At 37.2% G+C, this 23257-nt stretch overlaps 3 protein-coding genes and 2 pseudogenes across 3 annotated transcripts; 2 read left to right on the top strand and 3 right to left on the bottom strand.

Moving 5' to 3' along the window:
- Positions 1–323: 323 nt before the first annotated feature.
- Positions 324–5305, bottom strand: LOC104743762 (ethylene-responsive transcription factor ERF022-like; annotated as a pseudogene).
- A 4513-nt stretch (positions 5306–9818) lies between these two features.
- On the top strand, positions 9819–12741 carry LOC104741953 (uncharacterized). The gene is made up of 4 exons (XM_010462895.2): positions 9819–10048; positions 10272–11998; positions 12083–12201; positions 12302–12741. The coding sequence occupies exons 2-4, from the start codon at positions 10282–10284 to the stop codon at positions 12557–12559; spliced, it is 2094 nt and encodes a 697-aa protein (XP_010461197.1). The 5' UTR covers positions 9819–10048; positions 10272–10281; the 3' UTR covers positions 12560–12741.
- Positions 12742–15141: 2400 nt separating this feature from the next.
- Positions 15142–15711, top strand: LOC147928340 (uncharacterized). Its single transcript, XM_087484095.1, has one exon. The coding sequence runs from the start codon at positions 15142–15144 to the stop codon at positions 15709–15711; it is 570 nt and encodes a 189-aa protein (XP_087340221.1).
- A 285-nt stretch (positions 15712–15996) lies between these two features.
- LOC147928339 (uncharacterized protein At4g04775 pseudogene) lies at positions 15997–16539 on the bottom strand (annotated as a pseudogene).
- A 1691-nt stretch (positions 16540–18230) lies between these two features.
- Positions 18231–19886, bottom strand: LOC147928338 (uncharacterized). The gene is made up of 2 exons (XM_087482965.1): positions 19032–19886; positions 18231–18940 (listed from the first exon to the last, which is right to left on the bottom strand). Exons 1-2 carry the CDS (start codon positions 19884–19886, stop codon positions 18320–18322), a joined length of 1476 nt encoding a protein of 491 aa, XP_087339091.1. The 3' UTR covers positions 18231–18319.
- Between the last annotated feature and the right edge of the window lie 3371 nt (positions 19887–23257).

Below are 23257 nucleotides of genomic sequence, written 5' to 3'. Positions count from 1 at the left end.
AGAGAGAGTTTAATATCATTTTGTCATAATGCGATTCATTTCATTCTTAGTTTTTTTTCTTCCAAATTGTAAATATAGCATCGACAATGAAAAAGAATTAAGTTTACAATCTAATCTGTGATATTATTATAGACCTACAAAAATTATCTTATGGCAAAAAAAAAATGGAATTGGAAGTATAATCCAACTAGAATTTAGTTCATATATCCACTGTGAAGTTAAAGGAGTTAGATAAAGCAATGGCGATTTTGATTGTGTTAAATGGTTGGTGACACATCATAAAAAGAATCGAGTATTGTTTTAAGTACTTTAGCAGATTAGTATCAACTAAAATCCCATATGGACTGTTGGTTCTGTATTTCATAAAAATCATCCCTATCGTATTGAACAAAATAATGTCCGTACAACTCTGCACAATCATTAACTGCCAAGTCATGCATCCATCCCAACCTCGGTGAGTCCAATGGAAATTCATTAATCGCCTGAATCTGATCCGGAGACAATCCGACCGAGATAGCCCCTGACTAGAACCGAGTTCTGGTTCACTAGACCCACCCGGTTTAAACATTAGTACTGCCTCTTGAGCAGCAACTTGAACGTGCTTGGTGTAAGGACATGCTTAATTGTATTGATCATGAGGTTACAATATATATACTCATGTAAATAAGAGTTTTATACAATACTAATTATATATTTAGCCTTAGTTATACTTCTCTATTCTATACGCTCCCTTAAGATGGAGACAGTTTCTTGACGCCAATCTTGAAATTTAACTCTGTAAAACGCGGTGGCGGAAGTGGTTTAGTAAGAGCATCGGCGAGTTGATCATCACCTGAAATGTGAGCTACCCGAAGTGTACCAGACTGAACGTTTTCCCGAACGAAATGATAGTCGAGCGCGACGTGTTTCATCTTGGAATGGAAAACAAGATTAGCACAAAGGTATGTTGCTCCAATATTGTCACAGTATATTACCGGAGCCAATGGAAGATCAATACCCAACTCAGTCAACAATGAGAATATCCATTTAAGTTCTGATGCTGTGTTAGCGACTGCTCAGTATTCAGCCTCAGTCGAGAATCGAGAGACACTTCACTGTTTCTTTGACGACCAAGACACCGGACTGCCACCAAAGTATATGTTATAAGCATTGGTAGACACAAAGTTTGCTTTATCACGACCCCAATCAGCATCAGAAAACGCATGGATAGTAAGAGGAGCATCACGACGCAGAAAGATACCGTGGATCTCGTTCCAGCAAGATACAGTAACACTCTCTTCACAGCTTGCCAATGTATATTGGTAGGCCGATGCATAAACTATGAAAGGCGATTAACCGGGAAGGCAATATCAGGTCTTGTGAACGCTAGGTACTGCAGACTACCAACTACCATCCGATATTCTTTCGCATCAGCCAGTGGTGTACCAGAAAGGACCGTGAGCTGAGAGGAAGAAGACATTGGGGTCAGAACAGGTTTAGCATCCTGCATTTTAGTTTTGGCCAGAAGATCAGTAATGTACTTTCTTTGCATCAAATGAAGTCCGGAAGATGTGCGTGTTGCTTCTATACCCAAGAAGTAACTTAAAGGACCAAGGTCCTTAAGCAAGAAACGACGAGCAAGAGATGAGTGAAAAGCACGTACCAGAGACGCAAGACCAGTGATGATAATATCATCCACATAAACAAGGACGTACACATGTGAATCACCGTGTTTGAAAACAAACAAACTGTTGTCCCCAACCGAGGTCTTGTAACCAGAGTCAAGAAGGAACCGTCGTAGTTCTTGGTACCAAGCACGTGGTGCCTGTTTCAACCCATAGAGAGCTTTCCTCAAACGACATACGTGATATGGGCGATCATGATCAACAAAACCTGGTGGTTGAGATACATATACCTCTTCCTCTAAGGTACCTTGTAAAAATGCATTATTGATATCAACCTGTTGAATCATCCAATCCTTCTTAACGTCAATCTCCAAAACAAGTCGAATCGTAGTGGATTTAATTACTGGACTGAAGGTCTCGGAATAATCAAGCCCATATTCCTGATTGAACCCACGAGCAACCAATCTAGCCTTGTACCTAGAAATCGATCCATCCATGTTGTATTTGAGTGTAAAGATCCACTTACAGGTGATAACATTCTGAACCGATGTGGGAGGTGTGAGATCCCAAGAATGTTCCCACAGCTGAGCATTGATCTCCTCGACCATAGCAGCTCGCCAGTTTGGATCCCGAAGTGCAGCCGCGACCTTTGTCGGAATGGACGGTGTGGTGACAGCAGCAAGACTGTACTTGAGATTCGGTTTGTGAATATTGTTTTTGGATCGTGTGCGCATAGAATGAGGTATCGGAGGTTGCGGTGGCGATGGAGCAACCGACGGTGTGGAGGTTGCAGAGGAGTCCGATCAAGAAGGAGACGATAATGTGTTAACCAAAGATGGACTGATCGGATTTGGTGGTTGACTTGATGGGCCTAACGAAGTTGGGCCTTAGGAAGAGGAGGATTGAGGTTGGCCTATAGAAGCCCGTATGGAGGAGTCATCGTGAGCTCGCTTGGTTCGTCTCTCGTGATCCAGATCAACAGAAGTCGACGACGATGACCTCAAGACAAATGGAGACGAAGCCGGAGAAACCTTTGGCGAGGAAGATGTTGAAGCTGGATCCACAAAGGAGTCAGGATGAGGGTCATTGCACAGGGGTGAGTCCGATGGAGCGAGGGAAGAAGCCGGAGACAATGAAATTGGGGGCTGCGACACTGGAATCAAAATCGATGGATAAGGAGACGGCAAGACTGGTGACGAAACCGTCGTGGACAATGGAGTCGCAGAGAGGGGAAAATGATTCTCAACAAACCTCACATGACGCGATGTGTAGAGCCTCGTATTAGCAGTATCGAAACAGAGATAAGCACTCTGTGTGAGTGAGTAACCGAGAAACACACACAGTGTCGAGCGAGGCTCGAGTTTGTTGTTCCGATATGGACGTATCCAGGGAAAACACTCACAGCCAAAGACCCGCAGTTTGAGATAATTTGGATATGTGCGAAACAACTTGTGGTATGGTGAGTCACCGCCGAGAATGTCTGTGGGCATTCTGTTTATGAGATAAACCGCCGTAGCAAAAGCGTACGACCATTAACTCTAAGGAACAGAGGCATGACTGAGCATAGCAAGACCCGTTTCGACAACATGTCGATGTTTTCTCTCCGAAATACCATTGTGCTCAGGCGTATGAGGTGGCGTGGTGAAGTGAGAGATACCGTGTGACGACATAAACGTACGCAGGGCAATGAACTCACCACCATTGTCAGAGTACAATGTTCTAATCCGCGTTTGAAACCGATTCTCAACCAAAGCTTTAAAAGCAATGAAAACATCTATGACTTGGGACTTGAGTTTTAATGGGAAAAGCCATGTATATCTGGTAAAATGATCAACCAAAATAAGATAATACTTGAAGTTTTCAGAAGAAGTAATTGGAGAGGACCAAACATCTGTATAAATGTATTCAAGTGGTTGAGTAGAGGAGATTGTATTTGAAGAAAAAGGGAGTTTGTGACTCTTATGGATGAGACAATCTGAACAAGAGAATTGTTTTTGTGTGGATGAAGATAGAGGTAATAAAAACTTAGAAACAAGAGTGTTTAAAACAGATAACGAGAGGTGTCCAAGTCGAAGATGCGAAGATGAGAGGTCGATTTTTGATGTCACGGGCGCGGAGAAGACATTGATGGTATCACGATCAACTGGCCACTCATATAGTCCATTCTTAGTTCTCCCTTGGAGTAATCGGACCCCTGTGCTCAGATCCCTCACCTAAAAGTAAGCAGGATAGAATTCCACAAAAACCTTATGAGCATTACACAGACGATAGACGGATATAAGATTCTTGCAAATATCAGGAACGTATAGAACATCTTTTAAAGAAAGAGAACTAGAGGGTGTAGGGAGTAAGGCGGAACCCGTATGTGTGATCTTTAAACCAGAACCATCTGCAATCTGAACCTCTTCACCACCAGAGTATGGTTGATGTAGTGCAAGGTAGGATAGATCAGAGGTAAGGTGATGAGTGGCACCGCTATCCATTACCCAATTTACCGAATTGTACGTGGGGACAGCAACAACGTTAGCATGAGGAGTCCCATGCGAACCAGGAGACGGAGAGTAGCCGCCACCAATAGGTTGAAAACCACGAGCAGAGGCGGATAACTGAGAGCACCGCCGGGCACTATGACCAAAGACACCACACAACTGATAGCGACCTTGGTAACCTCTACCTTGACCATTGCGTGAGAAGGCGGAGGAACTACCACGAGAAGAAGAGCGTTGATGACAAGAGTTGTTGTTGGCATGACCATATGGCTTGTTGAAAACAGCATTTGTCGTGACAGGCACGACAGAGGAGATGGATGCATTGGATTGAAGCTTCAGCTCGAAGTTAATAAGCTTTTCATGAATCGCAGCCATGGTGGGAGGAGTATCACGACCCTCGATTTGATCAATGATTGATTTGTAATCGTCGGGTAGACCACCAAGAAGATACTCGATTTGTTCCTCATGTTCATAGGGTTTACCCAGTGCAGCAAGTTGATCAATACGAGACACTAAGCCTTGAACATAGTCATCAATCGTTCGAGTACCTTTCCACCACTGTTTGATCTGTTCCCGTAGTTGTTTGATATGACCTCAAGTTGGTTTGGCATATGTGGCAGAGAGAAAGTTAGAAGCAGTAAGCTTTGTAACATTTGACATGTTGATGTTGTGGAGAGCATTTAAAGAAGAAGTGTTGATGACATCAGAGGAAGCCATGGCACAAGATCTGAGAAAGAAGAAGGTAGAAGAGAGGAAAGGAGGAAGGAGAATAGCGGCGAAAAAAAAAAATAGGTCTAAGATTCACTGCTCTGATACCATGTAAGGAAAGGTTTAATTGTATTGATCATGAGGTTACAATATATATACTCATATACATAAGGGTTTTATACAATATTGATTACACATTTAGCCTTAGTTATACTTCTCTACTCTATACTTGGAACTGGAGCTTGTCGGTTGAGGAAAGTTGTGGGCAAGCTCGGAGAAGTTCAGATGAGACCCACACCCTCGGAGATAAAGAGATGCAGAGTCGTAGGCCACTGCGGCCATCTCGGCTGTCTCATAGCTCCCGAGCCAAATCCGGGTTTTCTTACCGGGTTCTCGTCTCTCCGACACCCATTTGCCCCATTTTCTCTGGCCGACGCCTTTGTAGGACACTTGGTCAATGGAAGAGAAGCATTGCTCTCGTTGACCAACATAACTGTTTTCCATATTATATTAGTACAATGTTTTTTGGTAATGTGTGTATGCTTGTGTGGTATATTAATGAAATGTGCTAATTAGTCTAGACGATAGAGTCTGTAGTTAAGTAAAGTTGTATATATATATAGAGAAATAAATGAGGGAATGGAATTTGTGGGAGGCTTGTTTGGTTTCAGTGGAGTGAGCTTCCCACGTAGTTACGTGTGAAGTGGAGATATGCTGTCATGCATGCATGGGTCTCTCTATTTCTACATGGACTTTGATGGATATTGTATAAATTAGCAAGGCTGTCTTTTTTAAGCGTGTACAAATAGTGTGTATTGGGCTTCTAATTTAATTTGGTATTATTTAAGAATATTTTGAGAACATTAATATGAGTTTAATAAAATTTAGTAAATGGCTTGCAAATAATCTGATGACTGGCCTTGATTTATATTTGAGAAATGAAAATAAATGTTTCATAATTAAGGATCATTTAATATCTTTACCGGCAGATATGATTATGGAATTATTTTCTTTTATGTTAATGTGACATACAATTGTGTTATGTTGTGTGAACTAGTATGAACAAATAAAAAGAAAATTTACTTAGTCCTTCTATATGTGTGGTTAGAAATTTAGGCTTTGCATCTATCTAGTTGATATCCCATGGAATAGCATTAAAAGACTTTTGTACCAAAGTCCATATACTGTATGTCATATCTCAAGAGTCAAAATGTAGAAAATAGCTCGAGTCTTGACAGCAAATGTGATACTTAAATATGTAACTACCGATAGACTATAAAATTGAACAAAAAAGAGAGAGTGTTGTTAATTAATAACGAAGGCACGGAGGAAAATCTATCTAAATAAACCATAATATGGTTCAACAAAATAGAAATACTAAAGCCAGATCGACAATTATTTCATCCTTTTATTAGTTATAGAAAAATGTTGTGTGTCCAATTCCTAAAGAACAAGAAACAAATAAAAAGAGAAGAAAGAAAGAAGATATGTCCGTGTGTATGACGTGGCTGCATATTGGTCACCACCGCTACTAACCACCACACCGTATCGTAGTACGTACCATCATGGTGGTCAAAAAGGTCTCCGGTCTCAATCTAACCATCAGGGGGCGGAGGCAGTTAAGAGAGAAGGGTCGGCTGACCGCACTAAATTTTTTTGGTATATTTTTTTATTTAGAAATACCAAAATGACTCTCCTAAATTTTGTATTTTGATCCTATTAAATTTAAAATTTTCATTCTGATACTTTTAAATTTTGCATTTTGACCTCATTAAAACAAAACTTTCAGTTTGATCCTCTAAAAAGTTTGCATTTTTACCCTATTAACTAAATAATTTTTTTTTTGACTTCCTAAATTTTGTATTTTTTCCCTATTGATTTTTTTTTTTTTTTTTTTGACCCCTCTAAAATCTGGCTTTGGCTCTGCCACTGCTAACCACCCTTTCTGTATTATTACTTCTCCACAAGTTCCTATTTTCGAAAAGACCCTACATGTGACTTGAACAATTATAAGAAATCTTGCTTTTCATGATTATGTTCTTTTGAACTCACATGTTCCTTTGTTCAAGAACTCATGAGTGAATTAATTGGAAAAAGAGTACCTAAGAATAAGATTATGTAGTAGAAATGTTGATCCTATATTCATTCCTATATAAACATCAGATCATATAATCTGACAATGTGTACTACTTCATAGGATTTTATCATTTATCTTCGTACTATAATATTCTTTCATTCTAGATTTTGTGTCGCACGTGCTATATAATACTCATTAATTTTTTTTAAAAACTTTTTTTGAAAATTCATTATACCAAAAACTTTGTAGTGACAAGAAAGGCTGAGTGGTTTGGCCATCAAATCTTATAAGATAGAATTGATCGAAGGACACAATATTATGTGATTTTTGTGAATACTTCTATAGGTACAACTACAAGTAAATAATCTTTTGTCTTTAGACTTTGATAAATTGACAAAGCTACGAACACCATATTAAAAGAATAATTGTATTAACTTTCATGATTATAATGATACAATGATACAATATGTATTCTTTCTTATATATAGTTTATAATTTTCTAATCTAATATATATATATATATAAATGTAAATAATACATTAGAGATAAATGTAAATTTTCCTAATCATGATCTTCTAAGTATTCATGATTTTTATAATTTCAACTTGTCATTTCGACTGTTGATCACTTGATCTGGTATACTATTTTTCTCCATCTCCCAATAGTTTCGTTAAAGTACTTTCTGTCTAATGCCTCTTTAAGCTTAGTCACGATACTTAATCATTTATCTGTGTTGCTTAGTACTATTTTTAGGTTCTCGAATTTAGATGATAACATGAAATTGGCGTAACACGAGTATTGAACCAAAGTCCATATATGCCCATATCTCAAGTGTCACGTTGTAGAAACAAAACTCGAGTCTCGACAGCATATGTAAACTACCCATAGACTAAAAATATGAGTACGTTGACCAAAATAAAATTGCATTGATCATACTTCATTACGAAGGTGCGGATAAACCCTTCTAGATATATACACCAAAATATGATGATTTAATGAAAATTATTTACTAAATCCAGACCAGTAGAAGATGCTCTGCTCTGTCATAACTTATTTATTTATAGTAAAATTCCTCGTGTGTCGAGTTCCTACAATAATAAAAAAAAAGTAAGAAATGGTTGCGTCATTTGGATGCATAATGTTACACCACCGCCACTAACTACCACAACGTATCGCAATCCGTATGGACCATCACGGTGGTCAAAAAGGTCTCCGGTCGTAATCTAACCGCCCATGATATATTATTGCTTGGTGTACGGACTTTACATGTGAATTCGACAAGCGTTACAAAATATTGCTTTCGTTCATATACATCATTGCTACTACATGTGACAAAATATTGCTTTCCATTCTATTCTTCTGGACAAAATATTTCAGTTCGTAAGCTATTTTCTACGAAACTAAGAACACAAACAAAATATGTTACTATTTAACAAAAGAAAAAAGAACTCATATGTTACTTTAGTACTACCTCTACTATTTAGTATGTATTTATCTCTTTTAGCATATTATCATTAGTTTTTTCTTAACATTGTTGTTTTCTTACTAACTTATTAAGATGATCATCATTATTTTGTTAACGTACTGTCTATCTCTCTCCATCTCAAAATGTCGACGATAATAATTTTTCTTTGTTTTGTTTTGTCGACATGTCACCAAAATATATAAAATCAATCCACGTTCAGGGTAAAAGAAAAGCACACAATGTTTTTAAAATAGTCACATTTTTATTTTGAGGAATCACAAAAACTGCACCTGATACTACAGGTTGGGCATTTCCATGCTGGGATCATCACTCTCTCTTAGGGATCATCACTTGATGCTTGGGATTAACATTCTGAGCTGCAGTTTGGAAACCTACAACATTCTGGGGACCTCCATGGTAAATAGGATCAGGCGCCAGCTGACGTTTTGAGGGATCATATACCAAATGACTAATAACCACCTCTTCAAAAGTGGCATTGGAGTAACGTCTATATTCATGCTGATACCAACCAGTTTTGAGTCCGTCTTTCACCAAATCAAATTTCTGCACATAGCCTATGATGAATTGACCATCTTGACTGTGAATACCTGTAGCCTTTCCTGCAACTTTCCACTTCCCAAATGAACCAACATCTCTGCTAGACTCGTACGACCATCTTCGAACAAACAACCAAAAGTGGTTCGCATGGAAATATGGAAAGGCAGTTGGCTCCCATGGACGCTGACCCGAAATAAACTGCCCTAACTCACCAAACTCTATCAAACCCGTACCACGTAATGGTGGTGTTTGCGAGAGTGTTGGTAGCAAAAACTTCTCAATTACCTATCTGGCATTAGGAGCAAATCGGGTACATAGAGGGACAGAGATATTACCTAAATGAATGAAACATGTGGAAGGAAACAAAATAAACAAAAACACCCTAATAAAATTTATATCTCTATCATCAGGAGTGAATCGAGTACATAGAGGAACAAAGTAATCACCTAACTAATGAAATTTACGTACCTAACAAATGAATTATATATACAAAACCCACTAACTGGGCCGAGTCATTGATATAATTGATTGATGATTTAATCATTATACCATAGTAACTAATAAAATTTTATAAATATGTTACCTCCTTGCGGTAACGGATTTTGCTGTGCAGCCATTGTCGTCTCTGAGCAACAGATCAAAGAAGAAGAGAGCAAACGGAGAAGACGGTAACAAAAACCGTAAAAATAACTCTGGGGTCGGGCTTTATATACAAGGGTTTAATTCTGCCAAATTTACAGAAACAGGCAATTTTCTTTTACAATTTTACAGAAATAGGTAATTTTATTTTTACAATTTTACGAAGAAAACTCTAAACTGTTCGACTTAATTAATATTCATAAATTATTTTCCCTAGAAAATAAATCACACTAGTCAAAACGTTATATAAAATTTTCAGCTGGTGTTTTATTCAGCTTACCGAATAATTTTGTGGTTTGAAAACCAATCAACCGGTTAAGAGATTTGATAACTAAACCGTCTTTTCTTTTCAATTTTTTTTTTCATTTCCCCGGGAAACTTTCCCGGTTATCTTCAGAACGATACAGTTTCACATTTTAAGTTGTATCATAAAATCCCTAATTCGCCGTGAATCGTCCTTCACTCCACTGATCAACACTTCATCCCCTCCGGCCTCTCTCCGTCATAGGTCAGATGATTACGAAACGTATTTTTTTTTTTTTTTTTTTTTATATTCCAGTCACTGATTTGATTTGTATTCATCATTCGTCTGTGAATTTTTCAAAAATCTGTTGTGTGTGTGAGAAATTTCATCAGTATCACTTTATTCAATTCTTCGATTGATTGTTTCGATTCAACCTTTTGTATAAATAGATTTGATCCATTTTTTTTTTCCTGAAAAAAACATACAGATTTGCTTATATGGATTCGTTTTCGACATCGGATTTTTCACCGGGAACGTCGTCGTTGAAACGGAACTCTGGTGATGTTGGATGGGAATACGGAACTTTGTATGACCCGAAGAATCCAGATAGAGTGAAATGCAAGCTGTGTGGGAAAGCAATGGGAGGAGGTGTGTATAGGATTAAGGAGCATATCGCTCACCGTAAAGGGAATGTATCCTCGTGTCCGCGGTCTACGAAAGAAGACCAGTCCAAATGTATGAAAGCGATCTTGGAAGCGAAGAACAAGAAGAGGAGAATGAATAGAGAAACGGATTTGTTTAGTTTCGCGGTTGGTATTAACAATGAGAGGGATAGAGAAGATGATGAATTGGTGGATATAGTTCAAGGTCCGATGGATAAGTTCGTTACTCCTGAGGATTCTTTAGGTGGTGAGACAGGACAAGAAATAGGTAATGATTTGGTTGTGCATCAGTATTGTGCTAGATGGATATATGATTCTGGTATTGCTTTTAATGTCGTTGAGAGCGATTCGTTTAGGTTGTTTTGTGAAGCTTTAGGAAGGTTTGGAACTGGTTGGGTTCCACCAAGCCAGTGTGAACTTAGGGGTACATTGTTAAAGGAGGAAGAAGAAGTTATTACTGAGAAACTTAAGAGTGTAGAGGTAGAACGGGAATATTATGGTTGTTCTGTACTGATAGATGCATGGAGTAGTGGCACAAAGAAGAACGTTGTGAATTTTTGTGTCAATTCAAGAGAAGGGACTAGTTTTGTTTCTTCTAAAGAGGTCTCGAAGGAATCTCAGACTGGTGCGTTTATCTTTGAGTATGTTGATAAATGCATAGAAGATGTTGGTGCTGAGAAAGTTGTTCAGGTGATAACTGACTGTGCGGAGAACAACTTGGCAGCTGCAAGGATGTTGAAAGAGAAGAGACCAGGTATATTTTGGTCAGCATGCGCTGCTGATACTGTTAAATTGATGCTTGAAGACATTGTTAAGTTGCCAAAGATTTCAAAGTACATTGATAAAGCTAAAGCTGTGACCACGTTCATATATGGTCATGAAAAAACGTTAGCTATGATGAGATGTCGTATAAAGGAAAGGGGTACTGTAAGGCGTGGAGTCACAAAATTTGCTACAACCTTCTTGACGTTGCAAAGCTTGTTGGAGAATAAAGAACAGGTTAAATTTATGTTTGTTAGTGATGAATGGGACAGATGCAAGGAATCCAAATATGTAAAGGGTAGAAGTTCTTACTACACCTGTTTAAGTCCTGCGTTTTGGAATGGGGTTGAACGAGTTGTGAAGGTTTTGGAGCCTTTGGTTAACGTTCTTAGGATGGTCGATGGAGAGAAAAAACCTTCAATGGGGTTTGTTTATGGAGAATTAGTAGAAGCGAAAAGATCTATCAAAGGGGCTACTAATAATTTGGAAAAGTATTACCAACCTATCATTGAGATCATTGATGAGAAAATCAAAGGTAGGTTGGATACTCCATTACATTTGACTGCCTACTTGTTGAACCCGTTTTACTTCTATAACGAACCAACCGTTCAGCTGGATGCGAGACTCATGACTGGCTTTCTCAATTGTGTTGAGACTTTTTACCATGGTGAGTTCGAGAAACAAGGTAACGTTGTCAATGAGTTTAAAAAATATGAGGATAAACTTGGATTTTTTGGAAAGCCTCTTGCTATAAGAGGATGTGAACAGAACACCGATAAGTTTGAACCAGGTTTTTCTCTCGCCTTTTTGTTTTACCTTCGATGACTTCAAGTTTTGTGAAACTATCTCTTATGTTGCAATTGGATTATTTTAGGGAATTGGTGGTCAACATACGGAACAGGTGTGCCTAATTTGTTTAAACTAGCAATGAGGATTCTCACTTTGACTTCTAGTTCATCTGGTTGTCAACGAAACTGGAGTACTTTCGAAGAGGTTTGTGTGTGTGTGTTTTTTTTTTATTTTTTTTTTGTTATTAACTCTGATTTTGTTTCTAAGTATTTGCTCAATGTTAACTCTTAAATTTATGTTGTAGATTCACAAAAGTGAGAGGAATAGACTAGACGTTGATCAAATGAACAGTCTAGTATATGTGCAGTTCAATTCAAAGTTATTCAACAAGCGAAAGAGGATCAAAGAGGACAATGCTGATGTGCTCGTTGATGGTGATGACGAAGATGTAGAGGAGTGGTTTATGGAGCTGGATGGAGAAGGAGAAGAAAATGAACTTATTGAAGATGGTGATGATCATCCCTTCCACATTGAGTTTGAATCAGAGGATGAGCAAGTGTGATTGTTGTGGGTGCGTTTGGAGGAGTAAACTATATTTAGTCTATTATGCTAGTATTTAACTTGCCTTTATTTTTAGTGACTGGATTTGAGTGCTACTAGCTAAAATATCAATATATATGATAAAGTAGCATTTGTAGGAAATTTAATTGGGAGAATTATAAATAAATGATCTTTTTCTAAAAATTTGGCCATCTACACTTTTTTTTTAAGATTGTCAATTGTGACGAAAATGCCCATACTAATAGAAATAGTGAAATTTTTAGGAGTTTGAACCAATAAACAAACAGAAAACCCATGTTAGTATACAATTGTGTAAAAAAAAATTTGAAATAAAAATGTTTTGGATGTCAAAAATCAGTTTGTAATTTGCTGATTTCTGGTCCAAATTGTTTAGAATAGACTTTCTATGATTTTTTCTCTTTCTGAAACATTTAGATTGTTCATTCTACAGTTTGTACATGTTCTACGAAGTTTAGACGGAAAATTTGTTCTAAAAATTTTAGATTCTGAATTTTGTCTGTTCTACAAAATTAAGAATATGAATTCTACGTTTTTCTTCATTCTACTTAAATTCAGAATTCGTTTTCTACGTTTTACCCTATATACTAAAAGAAGTAGAAGATATATCATAGAAATTTTAGAATTTGTAATCTGTAAACCTTAGAATACCCTTAAAATAGAAAGAAAATAAATTAAATAAGGAAAGTGAATATTTTTTAAATATTTTTTAAATATTCTTAATTTATGGTTAAGATTTCGTAATTATTGTTTAGATTTGTTCTAATATATTCTAGAATACATATTCTAAATTATTTAGAAGCTAAACAAATTAAGAAAAATCGACATTATACCTTAACGTGATCGGTCACCATCTCTTCCACCTTCCACAAAAGCTTTCACTTACCTGTTTATGATGCAAATCTATGTTACTTGTGGTGTATGGACACTGGATGCCAAGAAGGAGTGGAGATTTATTGATGATGAAGAAAAACTTGCTAGATTACTGACTTTGCAACCCACTACATCTCTTGAAGAGTTGAAGGTGATGGTTTCAGAAGACTATGAAATAGAGCAAAATATGTTTGATGTGGAATTCAGTTATCTACCCACAGAGGTTAAAGTTGATTGTCCTCCTGTTGTATTGACAAATAATAGAGGTATGAATAATTTTCTTGCATATCTGAAAAAGATAAACATGATTCGGTTGTGTGTTACATTCAAAAGAGTAGTTGATGGCGATAGGAGTAAAGTCCAGTTCGATCTGAATAAGTTGTCAGTTGATAGTAGCGATGGTTGTAATGTGGAAGTTGATGTGGGAAAATCAGTAGGTATTATTTCAAGGAATTCACCTAAGCCGACTAATGATGTATTAGAAAAGCCTACTGATGCTAATCTTGGTGATGCTGCTGGTTTAAAGTTGGAAGATTCAATGGTAAAAAATGGTGAATATTTCAGCAGTAAAGAAGCTTTACAGGGTACTATGGAAATGTATGCAATGAAATATAACTGCGACTATAGGATTACAAAATCTGATAAGAGATGGTGGTGTATACGCTGCATTGATAGTGCTTGTAATTGACGTCTCCGGGCTGAGTGTTTACAAGCATCTACATATTTCAAAATCAACAAGTTTGTGGGTAACCATACATGTGCCCCTTCAAAAAAAAACTCATTTTGTAGGACTCCATCTGCAAGAACAATTGGACATCTCATTAAGCAAAGCTATGAGGGCGTGAAGGAAGGTCCTAAACCGAATGATATAGTTAATATTATTCGTTCAAGGTACGGCTGCGAGCTAACATATCACCAAGCTTGGGAGTCTCGGGAGTATGCAGTTAACGAAGTTAGAGGAATTCCTGAGAAAAGTTATGCTAAGATTCCAAAATACTTGCACATGCTACAAGAAGCGAATCCTGGTACCTTCACGAATTATGAAATTGACTTTGATGGAAGATTTAAATATCTATTTATTTCTTTTGGTCAATCAACAAGAGGGTTTACAAGTCAATGCGGAAAGTGATAGTAGTTGATGGTACATTTTTGAAGAATAAATACAAAGGGGTTCTCCTAGTTGCTACAGCTGTAGATGGTAACTCCAATTTGTATCCAATCGCATTTGGAATTGCTGATTCTGAGAATGATTGTTCATGGGAGTGGTTTTTTATGCAACTTAAGATGGTTATAGCTGATGAAGAAGGTTTATCATTTGTGTCAGATAGACATACATCGATTGCTAAATCAAATGGAAACATCTATCCATTGGCTAAACATGGTATTTGCATCCACCACTTGCTTAGCAATGTGATAACATATCATAAGGGAAGAGGTGTCGCTGGTAAGGTTGCAAAAGCATCAAAAGCTTATAGAGTTGCTGAGTTTGAGAAAGAGTTTGGGCAAATTAACAATATTAGTCCTGCTATGGGAAGTTATCTAGAGGAAGCTGATGTGACAAAATGGGCTCGCTGTCATTTTCCGGGTTATAGGTATGATATTAACACCAACAATGCAGCTGAATCAATTAATGCTGCTTTGAGGACACCCAGAGAGTATCCAATAATTCCTTTGTTAGACAGCATCAGAGAAATGATGACACGCTGGTTTTATGAGAGTAGAGAGTTAAGTGCAAAGCATAAAGATCCTTTAACTGTTGAGGTGGAGAAAAAGATTTCAAGAAGAATAGAGAAAGGTAAATTCATGAACGGTTATTTGATGAGCAGATCGCAGATCCAGGTTAAAGGTAATGGAGTAGACTACATTGTTGACTTAGAAAGAAGGACTTGTTCATGTGGAAAGTTCAGCATCCAAAAACTCCCTTATAGACATGCTATAAAAGGAGCTTTTGATATAGGCAAGGATCTATATCCTTATGCTGATGATGTGTATACCACTACTGCATGGAGATCGCAATATGAGGAAACTGTTAATCCAATAGGTGTTCCTGAAGAAGAATGGCGAGTCCCACAGTATGTTGAAGATGCAAAAGTTCGACCACCTGAAACAAGAAGACATCCAGGACGGCGAAGAAAAAGAAGATATGAATCCGCTGAAGACAAGATAAAATCATCACAAAACTCACAAGGGTCAAAGAGACATAAGTGTGCGCGGTGTGGCAAAGAAAGGCATAACAGAACGACCTGTGATATCGTGATATAACAATGGTTTGTGCATCAACTTAAGATTCCTGTTTTTGAATTTTTGGTTTCACGGCAGCTGCTTTGTGATGAATGATGGTGTTTGATGGTTTTTATTTTCGATTAATAGACTCATTTGTTTTGAAATTCGTTGATGGTGTTGATTTAAGACATTTGAAGTACTCATGTGTTTTGAAATTCCTTGATGGTGTTTTCTTTCAATCAAACTTTCATTAAAACCAGAGTACAAAAAACAACACTAACAAAAAGTGTTAAGCATAACAACAAAATACAAAAAGCAAAGACATCATATCATCTTCTTATAAAGCCAGGCCATTGAAACTGCCAATACGACTAGTACACAAATCCTCTGCTTGTTCGACTTCTCCATACTCTCTTTCACAACCATTAGCTCTTGCCTGATGATCTCAATCATATTCTTCTCCATCTTTTCTTCCATCTCCTTCACCATCTCCTTTTGGAGCTCCACATTGTTTGTTACCATCTTTTTTAGGTCCTCTAAGAGTTGGTTTTGTTTGCTTTCAACCATCCTAATCTCCTCTAGAACAGCATCATCAACCCAACGGAACATGTGTTTCTCCTTCTTCTCCTAAAATCATTGTTTCGATAACAATATTTAATAAATTTCAGCTATTGTGATGAATAAGGACTGATAAAAGTAAATTACCTTCACACCAACAACACATCTGTAAAATCTCCTACAGGGATTCTCTTCCGTCTTTGAGGTGTAGGTTCTATTCTCTCCACCACACCAGCATCTACACGGAACTCCAACCTGAGAACTTCTCGACGGTAACCCTGACGATCCAGCCGAAGAACGTTGGCTCATGGCTCCTATCAGTTTTTACGATGAAGAAGAAGAAAGTATCGGAAAAGAAGAAGAAGAGAGTATTGGAGAGGAAGATCAATTATTGGAAAAGAAGATCCCTAATTTTAAGAAGAAGAAAGTACCGGGAAAGAAGAAGAAGAGAGTATTGGAGAGGAAGATCAATTATTGGAAAAGAAGATCCCTAATTTTATTTTTTTTCTTAATATTGAATTAAAAACCGGGTCATCGGTATGCTTACATCGGGTCAACATTTAAATTTGGGTCAATAGCTGGTTTAAATCTGATATGTTTAAATTATGGCAAATCGGATATGTTTTTGTGTTGTTATGTTAACATTTAAATCGGATATGTTATGTTTTTGTGTTCTTTGTGTTCTTATGCTTAGGACCTTATGTTATTGAGTCTCATATTAGTCAGTCCTAAATCAACACCATCGAGGATTAATACTAATGAGTCTGATATTGGTCTAACAAGCAAAAGCATCAAAAACCATCATTTATAAAACAATCATAAAGACACTTAAAAATTAGGCAAGGTCTACAAACTCAGCCGCATACACTGGACGCACATAAGTTTTCATTCGTTCCACTAGCACATGATCCTTTGCTGCTGACCAAAGATCGACTGCGAACTTCAAACGAGCTTGCTTGATGTTTTCATCGTCAATCAACTCATAAGATAGATCACGCATGTGACACTCGATATATTCAGGGCATAAACTCCACAATCACAACTTGACCGATTTAATTTAGGTGGCATACGAACCTGGATGATCTCGTATGGAGTCAACAAGGGAGCTTTTCCATCAACCTTTTTGTGAATCTCCTTCACAAGACGAGGGATGACATTAGCGAATGGCTCAACGTGTCTTCTATTTTGGTATTGATTACAGTCGAAGACTTCAATTGTTCTTAGTCTGAAGTTAATGCAAACTGAGATCCAGTGATTACCGTTAATGAAGACCGGTGCATAAATTCTATCCAAATCTACAGCCCAATTTTTTCCTGTCTTTCCATGAGATGGCAGTTCACCTTTGGCATATTCTAACAAAAAGTGATTCCAAGTGTGGGTTCGTCCTGCCGATCTAAACTTATTGTAGTCGGCCTTGACGTGCTCGCTAAACTGACAATTCATGAAACCTACACGATCCATCATTGCATCCATTTCCTGTAATTATTTAAAGACTCAGGTTTGTCTTACTTTAAAAATATAAAATATAATATTTAAAAAGATTGACACATACCTCGTTTCCAAGCCATTTGAAACCCATCATGACTCGGTTAAACAATTCTTGATCAAGTAAAGTTGGACCCAGTTGAATGCTTCTGTAAACGTAAAACAATTGTAAGATTACAAAAAAAAAATTTATAAATCATAACATGTATATAAAAATATTTGAATCACGTACTCGAGATGCCTACTCCACTCTTCGAAACCATTCCATAGATCATCAGAAACTGAAGTCAACACCGCATCCGGTTCATCTTTACCCGCGTCTTTGGGACTAAGTGTAGGATTAAATCCGGTCACAACAGACTTTTGAGATAAGTGTCCTACTGTGTTCTTTAGATAGTCTTGTGTATCTACATTGAGGTCTATCAACAGATTATCTAAATCAAACAGTTCAACCTGTCAAAAAAAAAAATTATGAAAGGCTTTAGTTAAAGTTACAACACATAAGTTACAACACATAATTTATGTTTACAACATACACATACAAACAAGGATACAACAAAAAGGAAAGACCACACAACATATTACAATCGAACAAGGCATTGAGCTACTTCTTACGTACCGAAGTTTTGGGCTTCACTCGTGATGGACTAGGATCCACTACTGCTGGCTTAGGATCCACTTCTGCTGGCTTAGGATCCACTTCTGCTGGTCTGGATATCAAGGCCTTGATATATGATACATCTTTCTCCATTGTTAGCAATCGTTCCCCAAAGGTCTCTGTGAAGCTCTTGAAAGAAGAGTCAATTAACTCCTTAAAGAACCGCTTTATATCATCTCCACATGAACAATGTGAAGTTGATGCTCTCTGAGATATCACCATTCTTTTCCGTGTCTCTGCTCCATGGTCAACTTGCTTCTTCCTCTTCTTCAAGCTAGACACTTCTGGGATATTAGCTTGCTTCTCACCACTCTCCTCTCCAACCGAAACTTCATTGTCCCCTCCAACAGTCTGAGATTGTTCCACACCAACATCCTCAATGTTATCATCTTCCACACCATATCCTTCGCCACTCTCCCAAATATGATCTCCAAAATCATAGCCAGATCTGATCAAAGCTTCCAAGTTGTCCACTTCACAATCTTTATTTTCATCAACCCTCAAATATTCAATGGACTCCAATACATCAAAGTTTCCAGTGGAGGAAATCCATGGATAAACAACATCCTGACAAAACAATAACAAAGAAACCAATAAAAAAAAAAAACTCAACGTACTCGAATTTAAACTTAAAAGAAAAAATAAGAAGTCAACTGACCTTGTTTCCAATTGATTTCTCTACAAGGAGGAGCTCATCATATGATACTTTAGCAGCACCTTTCCAATTAGAGATTCGGCTAAATGTAATCTCTGTGTCAATCTTCTCTCCCATAAGTTGTCCAATGAGAGGAATGGCTTCCATAACCCAAACTTGAAGAGCATATGAGAAACCGTTGAGGATGTAACTAATGGGGTTCTTTAGTTTCTTTCTTGCTTCCACTATAGAGCTAACTAAATGGTCAAAAGCTACAAGACCCCAAGGATAAGTCCTAACCTTCTCTAGATCCATGACCAGCTTGATGTATGAATTTGGTATAGCTTTCTTCTCATCCTTAGCCACTACCAACCCAACAATCACACAAACATACACAAACCGAATTCTATCTTCTTTTTTTCTCCACGATGGAGCTGCTTCAAGGTGGGTCTTCATCAAGTTTTGAATGGTAATGATACCACCTCTCTTCAACAATTTGCTCCAAAACCCATTATCATCTGTCCAACTCTCTGAATCATGACTGAAATCGGCATTGTACTTAAGACCAGTAACTGCATGGAATTCTTGCATTGAGAATCTAAGCGGCTTCTTACCAAACACAAACCACAGCTCATGTCTTCTCTTAGTCACCAACTGCCTACACATGATGCTGTGTATCAACCGAGCTGAGTACCCAAGACCATTCTCATACAATGCAAAGACAGATGCGAAAACTGGATCACCCTTCACAATCTCATACTCTTCTGGTAATGCCTTCTTGATTTTGTGTAAGATTGACATTCGACAAGTGTTATTTATCTGCCCAACTTGTGGCTTGCTTCCATCTTCCATAAGCCGTTTAGGGTACTTCTTTTCCATTCCTGCCGAAAAAAGTAAAAAATGAATTAGTATAAATTAGCCAAAACTGAAATAAATCAACAAAGATATGAGACTTCAATTTTACAAAACAAAAAAAACAGATTACTAAAAGTATGATTTAAGAACAAGAAAACTATGACTAATCATTTAGCTGCTAATAGAAACTTGAAAAAAAAAACAAAAAAACAAATGAGATACGACTTTTATAACCAAACTAGATACGACTTGTATATAAAAAAAAACTGTACTTTTGGCTCTTACTTGTTTCAGAATCTGATGGTGCTTTTGTTGAGGACATTGACATTTGCGACTTATGATCCAATTCTGCTTTCACCCATGGTAAGTCTCTGACAAATATAATTGACTGCAAAGAGAATATAAAGCGGGTCATGATTGATATAGACAGGTTTCCTGAACTAAAAAGAGCAAAAAAAGAAATCGAATTTTTAAAAAATTACATAAACTGTAAAGTGGTGACATCATTTGAGAATATTGCATTCAATAAATCCATATGATTAATGCAAACTTTCTCAAACACAGCTAAAATCAAGAGATGTATGCAAACTTTTTCACTAATGATGATAAAAACAAAACAACGTTACAATCTGTTGCTGCTACAAGTGTGGATACGCTTCAATCAACAACGTAATCGCTCATATCTACGCTCATATCACCCTAAACAAACAAACTAAGAAAACCAAAAAACGAAGAACTCATATGAAAAAGAGATTTATGCAAACTTTTTCACTAACCTTATTGTTCAAAAAAAGTTCACAACTGTTTCGATCATCACTCTTGTTCTTGTTAACTACCTTTATCGATCTTGTTTCATCAACCCTGGTACACAATTTTTCCTTTAAAGTCAATAGAATACAAAAAATAATAATCAACATGCAAAAAAATCAAGAATTATGTGATAAAGATGAAAAACGGATCTAAACTTATATTTACACAAATCTGGGTTGAAATCAAGTTATAAAGTTTACATAATCTCAAGAAACTAATACATCAAAATAATCGACATGCAAAAAAATAAAGAATTCTACATACCCAATTCATCAAGAGATGAACCGATGGTGAAGATGGAGATATGGTGAAGACGGAGAGAAGGTGAGCTGGAGAGACGTTGAGAGACGATGGTGAGAACCAGATAACGGAGAGAGACGGTGGACGGCGAAAGAAGGAGATATGGTGAAGACGAAGAGACGGTGAGATGGAGAGACGGTGAGAGACGATGGTGAGAACCAGATGACAAAGAGAGACGGCGGACGGCGAAAGAAGGTTTAGTTTCGATTAAAATCTTTTTCCCCTTTCCAAATTTTTTTGTATTCTCAATTGTAAGGTTATCGAGACCCAATAAAATCAAATAAGGCCCACTCAATTTCAAAATAAGACCCAACAAAAGCAAATAGTTTGTTTACACTGTTTTCTTAATTTCAGTTAATAAAAATCAACAAATTAAATCTGAAAATATAATTGAGGGTATTATTGGTTTTTTTTTAATCTTAAAACCTATTTGACCAAATTTTTTAAAAAAAAGTGTAGATGGCCAAATTTTTTAAAAATGATCATTTATTTATAATTCTCCCAATTTAATTTGGAGAGTGACGTTTACTAAATATCCTAAAAAGAACGACTCATTGTCCGTGTCCTTGTCAATGCAGTCAAGTGGTTGGGCCATTCAAAGTTTATCGAAAGACATTAACATCAGGTTGACGCAAAACCTGATTTCGTGAAATAGCCACTTGCAAGAAAGTAAAAAAAACAGGTTAGATATGGTAAGAGAAGGAAGATACAATTATGTAATTTCTGTTTCTTCTTCTGTTTCCTCTTACTATGTGTCTTGAAATGTGGTGATGATGAATTTGAAAGTAAATTGTGACAAAGGTATTTGTTACCGGAAAAAAAACAAAAATTACAATGGAGAAATTTGACTTTTATTTTTATTTTTTGTCGTCAATGGAGAAATTTGATTCTGACTAAAATAAAATCAGATTAAACATAAATAAGGTATTAAACTATGAAGAAAAATTAAAAAGTAACTGCTCCAGTTGTTCCGTCCATGAGATCATAGTGAGTCCACACGGACCTGACTTGTTATCCATCCACTGCGAGAAGCTGGGAAATTTTCGCTGCTCTGTGAAATATTGTGAAATATTGGAATATATATTTACATATTTATGTTATATTGTAATATACTCTAATATAGTTTAGGAAGTTATATAACTCGGTCTTCAAGTGTAGTGTATTCGGGTTTCTCTTTGTATATAAGCGAGATGTAATTGTTCAAGATCAATAACACAAACATTCTGAATACCTAACAATCTTAAATTTGACATGGTATTAGAGCCAAACACCTAAATCTAGTTTACTCATTTTAGTGTTCTTGTTTTTCTCGTCTCTCATCTCTGTTTTTGTTTCCAAGTTCTGGCTTTTTTGTTTCTCCCCTGTTTTTCTTGTTTCGTTTCGTCGTTGTCTTCGATCGATCACGATGACAGAAAAAAAAAGGATTGTTTCAAAAGCCTCTGACTCCATAGTCACACCTTATACTTTGTCCTCTGCTGATAACCCCAGATCTATGATATCTTCGGTCATGTTGACAAGAGATAATTATTCTGAGTGGGCTACAGAGATGTTTAATGCTCTGCAAGCCAAGAGGAAGATCGGTTTTATTGATGGATCAATCAGTAAACCACGTGAGAGTAGTTCTGAGTTGGAGTCATGGACAAGTGTGAATTCGATGGTTGTTGGCTGGTTGCGCACATCAATCACTCCGCGTGTGAGATCTACGGTGTCTTTTATTGATGATGCAGCAGAGTTGTGGGAAAATTTGAAGAGCCGTTTCTCTGTTGGAAACAAGGTTCGGATACATCAACTTGTGTATCAGCTTGCATCATGCAAACAAGAAGGACAGTCTGTCATGGACTACTACAAACGTCTCGTGAATTTGTGGGACGAGCTTCAAATGTATCGCCAGCTCCCGGTGTGTACATGTGGAGCGGCTGCGAAGATTGCGAAAGATCGTGAAGAGGAGAGGGTTCATCAGTTCGTCATGGGACTTGATGAAACTCGTTTTGGCAACGTTATTTGTCAGATTGTTGATGCAGAACCACTTCCGGATTTGGCTCAAGCGTATGCGAAGGCTGTCCGTGAGGAGCAGAGCCAAACTGCAAAGAAGAAAGAGCAACAGTATGATGCGGTAGGTTTTGTTGCTCGACAAGAATCTCAACAACCATCTTCGGGTTCAGTTTTTGTTGGCAACGACGTTGTGAAAGTTTCCAGTTTTACTACCCGTTCCGGTTCCTCAAATTTCTCTCAAGGAAACAACAGGAACAGAGAATGTTCGCTGCTCTGTTCTCACTGTGGAAGAT

Source organism: Camelina sativa, chromosome 14, assembly GCF_030686135.1.
Source record: "Camelina sativa cultivar CO46 ecotype springtype chromosome 14, ASM3068613v1".
Classification (NCBI taxonomy): Eukaryota; Viridiplantae; Streptophyta; class Magnoliopsida; order Brassicales; family Brassicaceae; genus Camelina; species Camelina sativa.
Note: the sequence above shows the minus strand (reverse complement) of the source record. Positions and strands in the feature narration are given on the sequence as shown.

What these genes read in the sequence shown, in the direction of transcription:
- LOC104741953 (XM_010462895.2), top strand. Translation starts at nt 10,282, where the DNA reads ATGGATTCGTTTTCGACATCGGATTTTTCACCGGGAACGTCGTCGTTG. An exon ending in CACCGATAAGTTTGAACCAG is followed by an intron (nt 11,999 to 12,082) that starts GTTTTTCTCTCG and finishes GGATTATTTTAG; the next exon opens with GGAATTGGTGGTCAACATAC. An exon ending in ACTGGAGTACTTTCGAAGAG is followed by an intron (nt 12,202 to 12,301) that starts GTTTGTGTGTGT and finishes TTTATGTTGTAG; the next exon opens with ATTCACAAAAGTGAGAGGAA.
- LOC147928340 (XM_087484095.1), top strand. Translation starts at nt 15,142, where the DNA reads ATGATGACACGCTGGTTTTATGAGAGTAGAGAGTTAAGTGCAAAGCAT.
- LOC147928338 (XM_087482965.1), bottom strand. Translation starts at nt 19,886, where the DNA reads ATGGAAAAGAAGTACCCTAAACGGCTTATGGAAGATGGAAGCAAGCCA. An exon ending in AGAAATCAATTGGAAACAAG is followed by an intron (nt 18,941 to 19,031) that starts GTCAGTTGACTT and finishes TTGTTTTGTCAG; the next exon opens with GATGTTGTTTATCCATGGAT.